General features: G+C 43.9%; 1 protein-coding gene across 3 annotated transcripts in view; it reads right to left on the bottom strand.

Annotated features, from left to right (window-relative positions):
* Positions 1-14,919, bottom strand: part of GRIP1 (glutamate receptor interacting protein 1) — a 608,331-nt gene extending 593,412 nt beyond the window's left edge. For 2 of the 3 annotated variants that reach the window (XM_081128666.1, XM_081128667.1), the window contains exon 1: positions 14,667-14,820. In XM_081128666.1, the coding sequence (XP_080984792.1) occupies positions 14,667-14,724 (58 nt within the window). In that variant the 5' untranslated portion in view covers positions 14,725-14,820. Of the gene's footprint in view, positions 1-14,666 lie in introns of all 3 variants that reach the window. The other variant, XM_081128668.1, reaches the window with a different exon arrangement.
* Positions 14,920-15,450: the final 531 nt, after the last annotated feature.

The following is a 15,450-nucleotide window of genomic DNA, read 5'->3' as shown; positions in this document are numbered from 1 at the left end:
GGTTGAGGGACAGAATCAGCAGCATGATTACAAATATGTTTGGTGAGACACCTGCCTGTTAGACATGCAAATAGAGATGTTGAAAGCCAAGTGAATCCGGAAGCCTGCAGTTCAGGAGAAGGACTGGGCAAGGTCAGCATATTGATGACACTGGATGAGAGGATGAAAGAAGAGGAGACGCAGAGACCAAACCCTGGTGTGCTGTGATATTTAGACAGCAGGGGCCTGAGGGAAAACCACCAGGTGAGATGAAGAGAGAGAAGTGAGGCAATGAGATAGCCTAGAGGCCAGGTGAATGAAGTGTTTCCAGAGGGGAGTAGTTAATTATCTCAAATGCTTCTGACGGACTGAGAATTGGCTACTAGTTTTTTGTTTGTTTTAGCTTTTTTAAATATATCTTTATTGATTTCAGAGAGAGAAAGAGAGAAGAGGAGGAGAGAGAGAAACATCAATGATGAGTCACTGATCGGCTGCCTCCTGCACGCCCCTGCTGGGGATCGAGCCCACAACCAGGGCATGTGCCCTGACTGGGAATTGAACCTTGATCTCCTGGATCCTAGGTCGATGCTCAACCGCTACCATGCCCAGCTGGGCAAATTGGCTACTAGTTTTAACAATATGGGGGTCCTTGGTGACCTTGGTAAAAGTAGATAGAATGGGGCACAAAAACTGGGTTGGGCTAGGTTCAAGAGGGAGTAAAAGGAGAACTATTATAGAGTGAATACTGACAAATCTCTCAAGGGAGTTGCTATTAAGGCAAGCAGAAAAATGGAGTGGTGGCTGGAGGGAGTGAGAGTCAAGAGAGGGTTGTTTTTTAAAGTAGGTGACATACATCGTGGTTGTACGCAGAATGGCAATAATCTAGTAGAGGGAGGGAATGATGATCCAGAACAAAGAGGGGTCCATGCCGGAGCCATGTGCTGGAGTGGGCAAGGCAGAATGGGATGTGGTGCACCAGTGGAGGTTGGCCTTGGATAAGAGCAAACAGTTCAACCACAGTACAGGAATGAAGACAGAACACATGGGCACAGAATGAAGACAGAATAAATTTAACTGGAAGTTCTCCTCTAATCGCTCTACTTGCTAAATGAAATACAAAGCAAAGTCTTTAGCAGAGGGTGAGAATGGAAGACATGTTGAAGATCCAAGGGAAGAGAGAGTAGGAGGTATTCACCATCTAGGAGGGCAGGGGTCATGAATGAACCGACCAAGGAAATGTCGCTGGACGACCTGGCAGCACTGAAGGCCCACTTGAGATTAGTGATCGTGGAATTAAAGGGAAACCAATCATCTTGGCTGGGTGTTTTTCTCCAACCACATTAAAGTACACAGGCATAAACCAGAGTGGTAGAGAGTTGGATTTAACCAGGTTTTCCAGACGAATCCTACAAAATGAGAGAGGAAAGAGGAAATTAAGAGTACACCCAAGAGACTGATTATAAGTTGTATGAAGGAATTTAAGTTGGGAAGAAGGGAAATGAGAACGTGAGAGGAGTGGGGAATAGTAAAAAGGGGGATGGGGTCCATCGGTTTTAGGTCCTAGTGAGAATTAAGGATTATTGGAGTCAGGATAACAGAGACTGAGCAGAAAGATAGGTGCTGATTAGACAGCAGGATGCTTAAAGATGAGACAAAGGTGGGCTGCAGTCATTGGTAATGACAAGGTCAAGGGCAGCAGTTCTCAAACATGTTGGCCTCAGGATGGCTTTACAACATTCTTAAAAATTAGTAAGGCCTCCAAAAAGGTTTTGGTTATGTGGGTTATATCCATTAATATTTACCATATTAAAATTAAAACAGAAAGTTTTAAAACACAAGAATATTCAAGTACACATTCCATTTAGCTGCCAGAGTGGAGATGCTCATCACACCTCATGTATCCCCTGGAAAACTACACTGTGCACTCATGAGTAAATGGAAGTTCAAAAGGCAAATAATGTCTTAACATTATTTTTACTACTACTACTACTATTATTATTATTATTATGGAAATAGTTTTTAACCTAACAGAACCTCTAAAAATATCTTAGGGACCCCCAGAGGCCACTGGACCTCACTTTGAGAACTGCTGTCTGAGTGTGGCCACAAAAGCGAGTAGCTGAGGTACAGTGGTGGATGTAACAATGAAAAGAGAGGATGACAGAGGACTGAGACACCGAGAAACTGGGGGGACAACTTATGTGAACACTGAAATCCCCAAGAATTATGATAGAAGTAGTACGGGAACAAGTGGGAGTGAGCCAGGAGTTAAAATGGTCATAGACTGAAGTGACTGCAACCAGGAGGAATAGTGGTTTGTGTGGTCTGATGGCCAAGACTCAGGATTTGGGATCTTTAGAAAGAAGGAAAGGAGAACAGGTCAAAAGTAACAAAGACGAACAAAAAGGACCTTCTACCCCTCTTCCAGGGGTATGTGAAAGAAAACTGCCACCACCTGAGAGGGCAGAGAGGAAGTAATGCCCAAAGGGGGAGTCAAGTTTCAATGAGAGCAAAATCAAGGGGAAGTTACTGGAAGAGGCTGAGAATACAAAGGATTTTGCTGATGAAAAACCGTGAGTGCCCGAGAATGCAACAGAATGAGAGATAAGGGACTGCTGTGTAACAGATTACCCTCAAACGTAGTTGCCTTCTAAACACCATTTAATTTTAATTGTGCTCATAGGTTCTGTGTGTTGGGAATTCAGACAGGACACAGTAAGAATGGCTTGTATCTATCTATTCCATGATATCTGGGGGCTTCAGAGGTCAAAACTCAAAAGCTGGGGTGACTCAAAAACTGGGAACTGAAATGATCTAAAGGCTCATTTACTCACATGCCTGGTGTCTGGGCTGAGAAGACTGAAGGGCAAGATTGCCAAACAGAGCACCTACACCTGGCCTCTCCTTGTGAATTGGCTTCCTCACAGAACGGTGACCTCAGGGTTGTCAGAAGTAGTTGAGCCACTTAGTGGCTCAGGACTCCACCACAACTGCTCCAGCTAACAAGGGGGAAGCTGCATGTCTTTTGCATCCCAGGCACAGAAGTCATACATATCACTTCCAGCATACCCAGTTGGTTATAGCTTCCACAAGCCTGTCCAGATTCAAATGGAGGGCACACAGACACTCAATGGGAAAACTGTCAAAAAAATTTTGGAAGCCAAAATTTTAAAACCAGCACATCACCTTTTGCCCAAAAGGAGAAGTTTCCAGACACTGAAAGATGAAATTTATAGGAACATTGCACAAGCCACTGTTTAATCTTCTGTTCCTGTCTGTTACAGACTAAATGTTGTGTCCCTCCAAAATTCATACATTGAAGTCCTTACCCTGGGTGTGCATTTGGAGATAAGGCCTCCAAAGAAGTAGTTAATGTTAAATAAGGTCACAAGAGTGCAGCTCTGATCCCATAGGACTAGTGTCCTGATTAGAAGAGACAGTAGAGAGCGTTCTCATCCTCCCACCTCAAGTGTCCAGGGAAAGGCCATGTGCACTCACCCAGTGAAAAGGCAGCCATTGGCAATCCAAAGAGAGAGCGCTCACCAGAACCTGACCATGCTGACACCTTGACCAAAGGCCTTTAGCCTCCAGAATTGTGAGAAATACATTTCTGTTGTTTAAGACCCCCCCCCCACAATCCATGGTGTTTTGTTACAGAAGCCTGAGCTGACAAATACCCTGCCCTTCCTCCTCTATCAGTATAATCAGTAGAGGCTGAGAGGGTAGGGTTTTGAATACATACAGTCATTGAATGCAGAGCCCAGATTATACTCGGTAATTTTATACGGTTGTTGGTGAAAAACCAGGGCTACACTTAAGGATATATACCAGCATTCAAGATCACTAATAAAGCCAGATGAGGTGCCTTCTCAGCAGATGGAGCACTACAGGTGTCTGATTCTAGCCTGGCAAATTTTCATTCAACTAACTAAAATTATGGGGGGGGGGTGAAATAGTAACAAAGAAACTAAATTTATATTGCCTTGTTCAAGGTTTTCATTTAATGAAAATGTGCTCTGCACTTACTAGAAAATTATACATGTAAAAAGAAACACTTGAATTCATCTGAAAATCTTAATTTTAAATGCCACTCTCTTTTTGTCAACAATCCTGACACTTCTGAGGAGTGCAATGTAGAAACCTTGTGGCTCTCTAAGTGTGACTCCATGAGGATATTAGTGCACTGCTCTCAGTCTTTCTCAATGGAATTTCTGAGTGTAACAGGAGATATAAATACTTGACTTTAAAAGATATCAAGGAGGAAAACTATTCACAGATTATATATCAAAAAAATGAACAAATAAATATCTACTATATTACCACCGGAATGTTTACCTAGGTTATTTTCTACTGTTTGGCTGTTGTTCTTTAATTACCATGGATTCATTAACGTTTTCTCAAATGATGAACTGTGCCTAAAAAAGACATCAACTCTAGTAATTTATGCTGTCAAACTCTGTGTCAAATCTTCATATTGTCTGCTCTATTCAACAACTGTGAAACTAAAAGAAATGAACAGTTCACCAGTAAAAAGAAATTATTAATTTTAATATCAATTCATACACAAAGTCTTCATCTAGTGATCTAAACGTCTTATTCAAGGTCAGCCTTTAAAACACGTAAATATCTAACAAATAATGCACATTGTAGTTACAGTCCCAATCATGAGAAGAAACATGTGTGTTCTCATGTGCACACATTTGCTGATGAAATATAAAGGAAGGATTTATAATAAACTATTAAGTGAGAAAGGTTTGTATACAAGGTAGACCAGTAGAAGGTACTGGCTGAAATTACTTGCCAGCTTCAATCTACATCATCTCTGAGACGTCTGACAGTTCTCTATTTCTCTCTTCCCTGATGTTCAGATCTTGGGGAGAGGCGCCCACCTACTGACGGGAACAGGACTCTTCCCCCATATCATTCCTTTACCCTTCTGACTCCTGTCCCTTCCAGTCTGAAGTTTTTAAGTCACATAAGCTGCTCTAGATACCTGGTACAACAGAGAAAGGGAAAAGGGGAGAAGTGGGGACAGGAACAAAAGATCACATGTAAGTGTCCAATATTCTACAAGAATTCAAAACTCCTCGACAAATGCAAAAGGACAGAAAAACTAACACCTATGTAGCTTTCAGAGCATTAGTGAACATTCTGACCAATACCCTCCTCACCAGCATGACGGTCCCCGCTGCACACAGGCAGCTCCCAACATGGCACTGGAGCAACGCTGTGGTGATCGCTGCAGAAGGTGCCGCCAGGCACAATGGCAAGGTCCAGGAAGTCCAAGCCAGCTGCCAGGGTGGCAAGACCAAACGGGAACAGTCTCATTTCACTGGAACCAGGGCACAACGCCCAGTCACAGTGTGTGCCAAGTCCAGAGCAATGGACTCAGTGAGGGTCACACAATGAATAAAATGCCCTTCACCCAGTGCCATGAGAATGAGAAGCTTTTCCCTTCATCCCAAAGCCATCTTGCGAATGAGGGAAGGGGAAATCCTTGAGAAATAAGAGAACCAACCAAAGAATTTTTAAACCAGAGACTAATGTGCTCTTTTTTTCTTTTTTTTAAATTGAATTTATTGAGCCCTGGCTGGTTTGGCTCAGTGGAGAGAGTGGTGGCCTGCGGACTGAAGGGTCCTGGTTTGATTCCAGCCAAGAGCATGTACCTCAGTTGCAGGCTCTGCCCTATCAGGGTGCAGATGTGTCTCTCTCACATCGATGTTTTGCTCTCTCTCACATCGATGTTTTGCTCTCTCTCTCTCTCCCTTCCACTCTCTGTGAAAAGCAATGGAAAAAATATCCTCAGTGAAGATAAAAATAAATAAGTAAATTGAATTTATTGAGGTGACACTGGTTAATAAAATTATATAGGTTTCAGGTGTACAATTCTACAAGACATCATCTGTATATTGGATTGTGTGTTCACCACCCCAAGTCAAGTCTCCTTCCTTCACCATTTATCCCCCGTTTACCCTTGTCTACTTCCTCCCACCCCCTATTTCTTCTAAATCACCATAGTGTTGTCTGTGCCTATGAGGTTTTTGTTCTGTTTTTGTTTTTTGTTTTGTTTTGTTTTTAATCCTCACCTAAGGATATGTGTTTTCTTGATTTTAGAGAGAGGAAGGGGGGAGAGAGAGAGAGAGGAACATCAATGTGAGAGAAATATCGATCAGTTGCCTCCCTAAACACCCCAACCTGGGATCGAACCCCGCAACCTTTTTGGTGTACAGGATGATGTTTCAACCGAGTCACCGGGTTTTTGTTTGTTTGCTTGTTTGGTTTGTTTTTTGCTTAATCCCTTCACCCTTTTCACCCAGCCCCACAACTCCTCCCCCCTCTGATAGCTGTCAGTCTGTTTCTATTTTGTTTGTTACTTTATTTTGTTCATTAGATTCCACATATGCATGAGATCATATGGTGCTTGTCTTTTTCTCTGACTGGCTTATTTCACTTAGCATAATGCTCTCCAGGTCCATCATGAGATGTTTTCCATCTTCAGTGGGAATGGGATCTTGAAGGTAAGGTGAAAGTAGCTATAGAAAACAAATTGTATACATCTTAAAAAGTACCATGTACATTTTCATACACACACACACACACACACACACACACACACACACACGTCCTCCTGAACTCTTTTCCCCAACCTCAGCTACATAAACGTATTCTAATCCAGTACTATTCAAAGTGTGATCTGTGGACAGTGACAGTGCTGGGCAGAAAACTGTTTATTACCTGTCCATGGTTAGGTGAGTACTAAAAATGAAGGTAGGTGATTAGAAATTCCTACAGCTATTTGACATTGCCCCAAATCTAAGGCTGTGATGAATGAGCTCATCTCACTGAAAAGGGCACAGTCAAGTACAGGGGTGGTCAGAGTCAGGTGGGAGGTGCACGTGGTACACTCACTGTGCTACAAGACTACATATCGGACTGGGATTAAAAAAAAAAAGACCCCTACCGCAAATAGTTCAACAAGTACTAATGTAGATCAGCATGCTGCCTAACACTGCCACCAACTGCAGTGTCACACTGGGTTCTGTATTTAGGATCACAATGGCGCAAAACAGACCAATGGGAATGGAGGACTTCACCTGTAAATGATATGCTCATGCTCAGGAAAGACCAAGTGACAGCAGGCTGTTAAAACCAAGGTTCCATAGGAGTTCAAGTAGATAAAAACAAAAGACAATATTCCTTTCCAAAGCAGCAAGCACCATATTCACACTGCAAGAGGGAATTTAGTTTCAGGCAAACTACATCAAGTCACACAAAATAAATGTTAATTTGAAAGTTATTGATTTTCCTTGTAGTTTTGTTTGTATTTCATTTGCAAAATCTGTTTTGATTCTGTGGTTGGATGAGAGCTATAACCATCATGAGTTTATGCCTAGTTTTATGTTAGTACACATTTAAATAGTATAATAAATTTAAAATGTCGGTAGTTGAGACCTCCCTTGAAAAGATCCCACCCATGATTTCAATTTGAGAAGTAAAGATGTCTTGGATACTGGGTTGAAGTCAGAAGCCTGGACTGGTGGGGAGCAGACTCTGAACGACCGGGAGCAATGGCAAGCCCCAGCCAGCATCCGAGCTGGGCTTTTCCAAGCACAGCCAAGGAGGAGGCTGCCTTGAGGAACTGAGAAGCTATGTATTGTAATTTGTACCATCTGAGTTATTTTATTATAAATGGAAGCCTGAGGGGGAAAACATAACATATTTAAACTTCATTTTGGAAGACTAAGAATTACAATTTTTTAATGAAAATTTCCAATTTACGAAACAAATACCACCTCTATCCCGAAACCACCAGCTCACAGATAAATATACTTTAAGAATCTCGTTCTTTCAACAACTTCCTCCCTTTGTAATATAACCATGTAACAATAATAGCTCTCACGGGTAACATAACCCCAGGAGGTTAGGATACCGCGAATCTTCCTTACTTTACAGATGAGAGGAGGGCATTTCGGAGAAGCAGGGCTGTGCCCAGATCAAATAATCAGGAGCTTGGCTAACAGAGAACTTTAATACTGCTTTTCTAATCTTGAGTCCAGTATACAAAATATTTAAAACTTTATTAATACTGTGTTTTTTTTTTAAATCTACCCAATTCTATTACTAGGGAAGACATTTCTATAAAATAATTACTACTTTTCTCTCTTTTTTAAAAAAAAAAATCACTTAAAATTCCAAATTAGTTTTAGGAGATAAATGCACATGATAATAGTTATTTTTCCTTTAGGATTAGATAGTATATGAACTTTATATAATTAAAAGAAAAAACTAGTGTCCATTAAGCTATCATCATGACCTGGTACCCAATCACTTTGGTGGTCCTCTACTTTTACATTATTCTGTTTACAGAATTATGTTTACATTTACATTTCCCCCCTACAAAGATTATGTTTACATTTCCCCACATAAAGCTTGGGGAGGAGAGATACCAGGCTTTGTATCAAGGCACTGGGGCTCTTTAACCCTTCTAAACTCCTCCCCTTCTTTCTAATCACTACCTAAACCAGAAACCGGTACCCTCCATATTTCCTATGTTCACCTGCTCACCAAGCCCTCCTCCTGAGTATCTCTGCACAGCCTGAAACAAGGCAGTAGCTTCTTACCCGATCCCCACCCCACCACCAGTCCCTCCCTTTTCCAATCTGTCCTCCTTGCTGCCAAGGTGACCTTTCTAACATGTCAAATCTGATCCCTTCACTTCTTCTTCAGGAGTCTTTCCTTTAACTCCTCATCACCTGCAGGATACACTCTGAACTCTTTAACCTGGCACACAAAGTCATTCCAAAGCTGGAGGTCTAGTCTCATCACCTCCCATCCAGTTTCTCCACATTATAGGGAAATGCATATTCATAATCAACAGTCAATATGCATATGTATATTCTACATTTCAGCCCCCTAAGAAACAAGTGGTAGCTGCTGGAAAACCTGATTCCACAGTGCTTTGGGACACACCATGCCTGCCCCTTGCCTGAAATATCGGTCCTCACATCCCCTCGCAACCTTCTAAACTCCTCCCCTTCTTTCAAATCTTTTAACGCTTCCTCTGTGCGACCTCCTCCAAAAGCTGTCCTCAGAAATTTCCTTCTTCCCACCTGCCCTCAACACAGTCAACTCCACTCCTCAGCATTAATCTGCACAGGAGGAGAGAGGCTGTAACTGAGTTATTTCTCCTATCAGTGACTCTAGAACTATACATAATAATCTCCTTGAAAATGGGAGCCATGATTTTCTCATCTCTAGTATCCATCATGGCACTTAGCAGTGAATAAATGTTCCCTTAATGTATGAAATATGGCCTTGGACACAATTACCTCTACCCCGGAGTTCCTTCTTCATGAGAGAGTCAGACTAGAATGTATCAAAGACCTTGGCCTTATAAAGTTCTGTGTTTCAGTGTAGCTTTTCATAAAACACTGGCTTTTTTTTTTTTTTTTACTAGCTTATGAAGTCTTTAAAGAATTAAAAATTATCATTTCATCATCAGGACACCTTGAGGTGTTGAGTTTACAGATCTATATCAAAATATAAAGATAACGGCAGTTGTCATTACTGGGCCCTGAATTATATGCAAGATACTATCATACATTCCCCCACATTTGTTAATTTTATTTAACCCTCCCATGAAGTAGATGTTACTTGTCCTCATTATAAAGAAGAGAATACAATGGCTTTGAGTAGTAAAAAGACTACAGAGCTAGAAGTGCTGAAGTGGATTTAAACACACTGTTGTTCAACTTCACATATCTTGTGGCCCACCTCTCTGCTGGGGTGGGCGGACGGGGCTCAGGAATCCATCTAGGACGCGAGCCACGTCTTCACATTCTATTCAACGCCTGATTTGGTGCTTAAAGTTTAATCACTGTTGAAATGACAGGCGGTAAGAAAGTCAATCAGATGAATTTTAATCCGTAGATATATTTAAGGAACGTCAACTTTCCCATAAAACTGACGGCACCCTTTGGCCACTGACATGCATACACATGTAGTTCTCTTGAATAAGGAATTATAAAATTTTATATTTAGGAAACCTTTAAATTTAAGGATTAATTTAATAAAAGATAGAATACTTTCAAACCCAGGTTTGTTTTAGTGTTTGAATTGCATTCTGTATTACTAAACTATTATAGTTTAACTGAATAAACTAATCAAATGCCGTCTACCATCAGCCATCACCAGCATTTAATGTAACAGTTTTAAAACTCATGATATTCATTTCTCAATATCCATCACCAGTTATCACCGATACTTCTTTTTCTTCAAGAAAGAAACCAGTCAGGCTGCCGCAGAAGAAAGCAGCTTCTGAAGTCCCTTTGCTTGGCCACTGGGCCTCCTGATAGATAGTCAGGCAGAGAGTTCAGACGGATGGCTTTAATTAAATCAAATGTTGGCAAAAGAGCAAATGCGCAATGGCTATTACCAATATGGTAGTTTCCCAGTTCACTGCAGTGAGGAAGTATACCTAATTCCTGTTAATTCTTACCTTCATGACAAATACTCTTTGAAAAGAAGAATTATGTAATTATGTCAAGTCTTTGGTGGAAAAACCTCTCACTTAAATGAGTTTCTTTGAGTTTAGTCAAATGATTCTACTTAAAAATATGTTGGCGTTTCTATGCTTATGGTTAAGAGTTAATAAAACTATGTAGCAAAGTCAGTTTGTCAAAAGTCGAAAATATACTTTGGAAACTTCCTCCAGATATAAGTAACTAAAAAACTCTTCTGATGTAAGTTTTGGTGGCAGTTTATTACAATTCTGTTCAAAAAAGAAAACAACAACAAAAAACCAGAAGATGTTACAATGTTAATATAATGCTAAAAACTTTATCTCAGGAAATGTAACTTTTTTGAATTATCTTTTTAGGAACTAGTACCCTATATCTCAGCTTTGTAACTTTAGTCGAAGTTTTTCCTTCTCTGATCATCCATTTCTTCATCTATCAGGGTAAGTAATACCTACCTTACAGGCATGTGGTAAGGTTGTACCAAATAATGCACGTGAAATATTGAACATAGTGTCCGACACACAACATTCTCCATGCACTTTGATTTTTTCTATTTTCCCCACAGCACTCTCCTGTCAAAACTCAAGTTTCAAATTGTACTTTTTGTTTGGCAGGTTGTGTGTGATACAGTCACCAGGTCTCCTTGTGATGTGGAAAATGAAACAGACCACTACTATAAAGGCACACTAAGCAGTTAAGCAAACCCCCCTGCACTTTCTCATAGATATTTTATAAAAGCTAATTCTTTATATCTAAAGAGATCCAAATGCTCTCATTTGACAAAACAGAAGCAAAACCCCAGACACAATAATTCCTACAGAAGTCCAAGGGGAAGTTCGCAAGTTCACTTGTAAACCTCCAAAACTTATAAGAACAGAAAGGCAAGGGGGAGAGGGGCTATACAAAATGCAGACCTTTTCCCCTGGTAAATATGTTTTTATGCATACAAGGCAAGGCATCATTAATTACGGAAGCATCTATCCCTTTACACTGACATTTTCCTTAACAACTACATTCCTATTACACGTGATCAGCTAATAAGAAGAGTAAAACAATTAATAAATTACTTAATTTAATTTGATTAGAAGGGATGTTAAACAGAACAGTTTTCAGAATCATTTCACTTCTGCTGAAACATTTACCCAAAAGTGTATTAGGTGGTTTCTAAATGGTTTGGGTTCATCAGCTCAGGCAGAAAACCAGGGGAAATACAGAGAAATGTGTCCTGAATTTTAACAGTATGTTACTGTACATAAGTGAATCTTAGCATGTCATTTTGGAAGTGGCTGCATTTACTGCAACAACCCATATGTAACAATTTCCCTGCTCAGCACTGCATGCAGTAGCAATAGTTCACTCAACATCATCTTGACAGAACCCTTCAAGATGAAGCCCATTTATTAATGGTGTACAGGTATGGCATGAACTTACACAGACTGGCTAAACCTCTCTTTGTATGTGACAAAACCAAGAAAGCAGGTTCCCTAAATCCTTGAGCTGAGATTAGTGTTTTTTTTTTAAAAGAATAATGCTGAGAAATACGTGTTCAAATATGTGGTCCTTAAAGAAGCTAGCAGCCTGTATTAATTTGCAGTAAGTGTCAGAAAGAGATTTAGCTCAATAAAATCTACATGAAGAAATGTTATGCTAGAGTAGTCTCCATAATGGGTTTTAGAATATTTAAATATAAATTGAGTGTAGAGAATGTGGAAAGAGCAATGGTTATATGAGTATAACCGACCTTAGAATTTAATGGTAACATACTAGAAATTGACTTTTTGGTCAATGTTATTCCCGGACAAAATTTAAAATGTATTTGTTTCCTCTATGTCCATTATTTTTCTGACCAACACGATAGTTTAATCTTTCTGTTTACAGTTAATAAGAACTTAAATCAACACTATTGAAATCAATTAAATTTGTAAATTCCAAAGGAAAAAAGTTAAATACAATCTGATTTCAAATGCAAATAGAAAACATCACTCATTACTTTACAATAAACTTCTTCCAAAAGGATAAGCCAATCTCAAGAAGTGTCCTCTGACATATGCATTAAAAATCAGTTGATTTAAATATATCTTTATATATGTATACACACACAATTTAAACACAGAGTAGGCGGCTTTTAAAAGAAACAAAACACACATATTTGTGCATTCCCAATGAAGCAGGACCTCAAAAAGAAATGCCACAACCAAACAAAAAGAAATGTCAATTAGAAAAGCATCACACAACATAAGCAAAAAGTAAGAAACCTTAAAGTGGAAAAAGACACGAAGTAACAAACGTTCCCCGTTTTCTCCTATGGGAGAAAATAAGGCAGAATACCCAATTTCTCGGATTTTTATGTACTGGAGGAAATTCAGTCTTATCTCCACCAGATAGATTAGCTGATCGCCTTTCAAAGTTACCGTATATTTATAAAAGACATTCTGTCACAATCCAAAAATCTACCCATTTCAGCATTATGATAAAATTTGTTGGCAGTACTGCGGCATTTTCTTTAGCAAACAGATACTTTTAACACCAAGTGCTGTGTGGCATTTACTTGATGGGAGAGACAGTCCATGCTTGACGGAACGCTTGTGTTTAGTGCTTTCACCTGGTTATAAATTATTGGTACCACTCTTTGCAACTTTTTAAAGACAGGATTAACTAAACGGAAAAGCAGAAGCATTTTGTAAAGCTGGGGTGCATTCTGAGTAGGTAAAGCTGCTCGCCAGAAAATGTGCTGGAAATGTACACACATATCTAGTAAGGAAGTGGTTAAAAAGGAATGAATTCCCTGAGTCATTAAACAGGATATAAGCCAGACAGGTTGTGCCACCTAGAGAAAAACTGGAAATCGTGCATTGGCTCTTTGGTAGTAACATCATTTCAAAAGCCTGAAACTTTTGGCATGCTCAATAACCAAGCCACCCTCCCTACCAACTCATCAGTAAGCTTCCCCGAGAAGCTGCCTTCTCCACACACCAGGCTGGCCTCCTGCTTTCCCGAGCCGCCCACCCTGGCAGCACCACTTACCCTCAGCACCGCCGGCTGCCACAGCCCATGCAAACCCAGCATCCTGAAACCCATCCAAGTCTAAAGCATTTTCCTCGAAGCCAGGGCAGGCCGGAGGGGGAGGCGCAGGGGAATAACCCTGGCGCACCTGGCCGGCCAGGGTCCCTCTGGATGCTGTGGCAGAGCCAGGGCACGCACCTCTCCAGCCCGGTAGGGCCTGTATGGGAAATTCTGGTGCACTCAGTACATCACAGCCAGGTTACCGAGCTGAACTCCCCGGCCAACCTGGGCACAAACCAAACACCATAATGGACCTCAACGGAACCAAGCCTTTAAGGTGCAAAAGGCCTTCAACTTTCCTCTCCGTAAGTCACTGAAACGCAACGCGCCCAGCACGCTTGTCAGGCTGAAGCACAAAAGGTACACGAGTAACCTGGCACGCAGAACCTCTTTTACAAAGAAAATAGACAGTAATTGTGAAAAGCCCGCAGTCCTGCGGTATTAACTTGACAGCCGGAACTGCGCTGGGGCATAACTCACCTCCGAGGCGTCACTCCCAGCCTCAGACCCTCAGCCTGGGGGCCGGCCTTCCTCCCCCTCCCTGCCCCTCGGGGGACCCGGGGCGGCGCCCCCTTCCCGCCCCCGCGCTCTTCCTTCCCCACCTCCTCCCTCCTCCCCGAATCTCCAGCAACTTTGGGTTTGGCAGCACCATCGAAGCTCAGCCAGCGGCGGGGGCAGCGCGAAGGCGGCCGCGGGAGGCCGAGGAAAGTTTGAAAAGTCGCTTCAAGCACTGCAGGACGCCCCTGCCCTGCCCCGCCCCGCCCCGCCGCCGCCGCTCCCGGCTCCACGTGCGAGCGGGCCCCGGAGACGCGGGAGTTCCCCTCCGGTCCTCTCCGGAAAGACCTTGCCCTACAGCGAAAAGTTGGCCGCTGCAGCACCCTCCCTTTTCCCCGTTCCCCCCCACCCCACCCCACCCCCCAAAAAAATCATTCTGAGTTCTCACGACGCCGCCAGGCTCGGCCCCGCGGCACCAGTGGGCGCGGCGACCCTCCCCCGTCGGCGGGTGGACAGGCCGGGAGCGAGCTGGGGAGAGGGAGGCACCGGGGAGGGGACCCCCGGGCCCGACCCCGTCCCCGCCTTCCCCCGCGCCGTCGCCTCACTCACCTCTCTCCTGCTCTTCCGCCTGCAAGCAGATGGGGATATTCTTCTTCCAGCCCGGCATGGTGCCTGCTCCCTGCGCTCGCTCGCAGGCTCGCTCTTCTTGCTCGCTCGCTCTTGCTCGCTCGCTCCCTCCTCGGCGGCTCGCCGCGCCTCCCTCTCGCCCTCCCGGGCCGGCCGCCGCGCGCTCGGGGCTCTTCAGCGGGGCTGGGGCTCCGCGGCGGCTCCCGGGCACATCCAGGCGGCGCCGCGCGCCCCGCGCTCGCCTCAAACTCGCCCGCGGCTCCGGGTGGCGGCGGCCGGGCCGGGCCGGGCGCGCCGGGCAGAAGGGGCTGCGGTGGCGCCCGCCGCGGCGAGGACGCGAGGCGAGGCCGGGCCGGGCCGGGCCGGGGGCGGGGGCGCGTGCAGGCCGAGAGCCGGGACTGCGGAGCCCCCGGGAGGTGGGCGCGGGTGGGAGGAGTGGGCTCTCGCCGCCGCCTCTTTCCCCTCCTCCTCCCGCTTCTTCCCCTTCCTGGTCTCCCCGCCGCCAGCAGGTGGGACTCGGAGCCGCGGCCGCACAAAGCTCCGCCGGCGGCAGGACTGAGGCTGCGGGCTCCCCGGGCGCCTCTCGGCGGAGCCTCTCTGGAGACGCGCGCGGAGCGGAGCGGGCACGGAGGGGGCGCGCGCGCTCACACCCTCCGCGCCCCGGGCGGGCGGCCTGCGAAGCGCGCGGGGCCCGGCAGGTACGGAGCTGGCGCCCGGCCGCGGGTGCAGAGCCCACGCCGCGCCCCCGCAGCCGCCGCTCGTCCCT

The sequence above is a fragment of the Miniopterus schreibersii genome (assembly GCF_964146895.1).
Source record: "Miniopterus schreibersii genome assembly, chromosome: 2".
Lineage (NCBI taxonomy): Eukaryota > Metazoa > Chordata > Mammalia > Chiroptera > Miniopteridae > Miniopterus > Miniopterus schreibersii.
The sequence above is the reverse complement of the archived record's forward strand: the minus strand, read 5'-3'. Positions and strand labels throughout refer to the sequence as shown.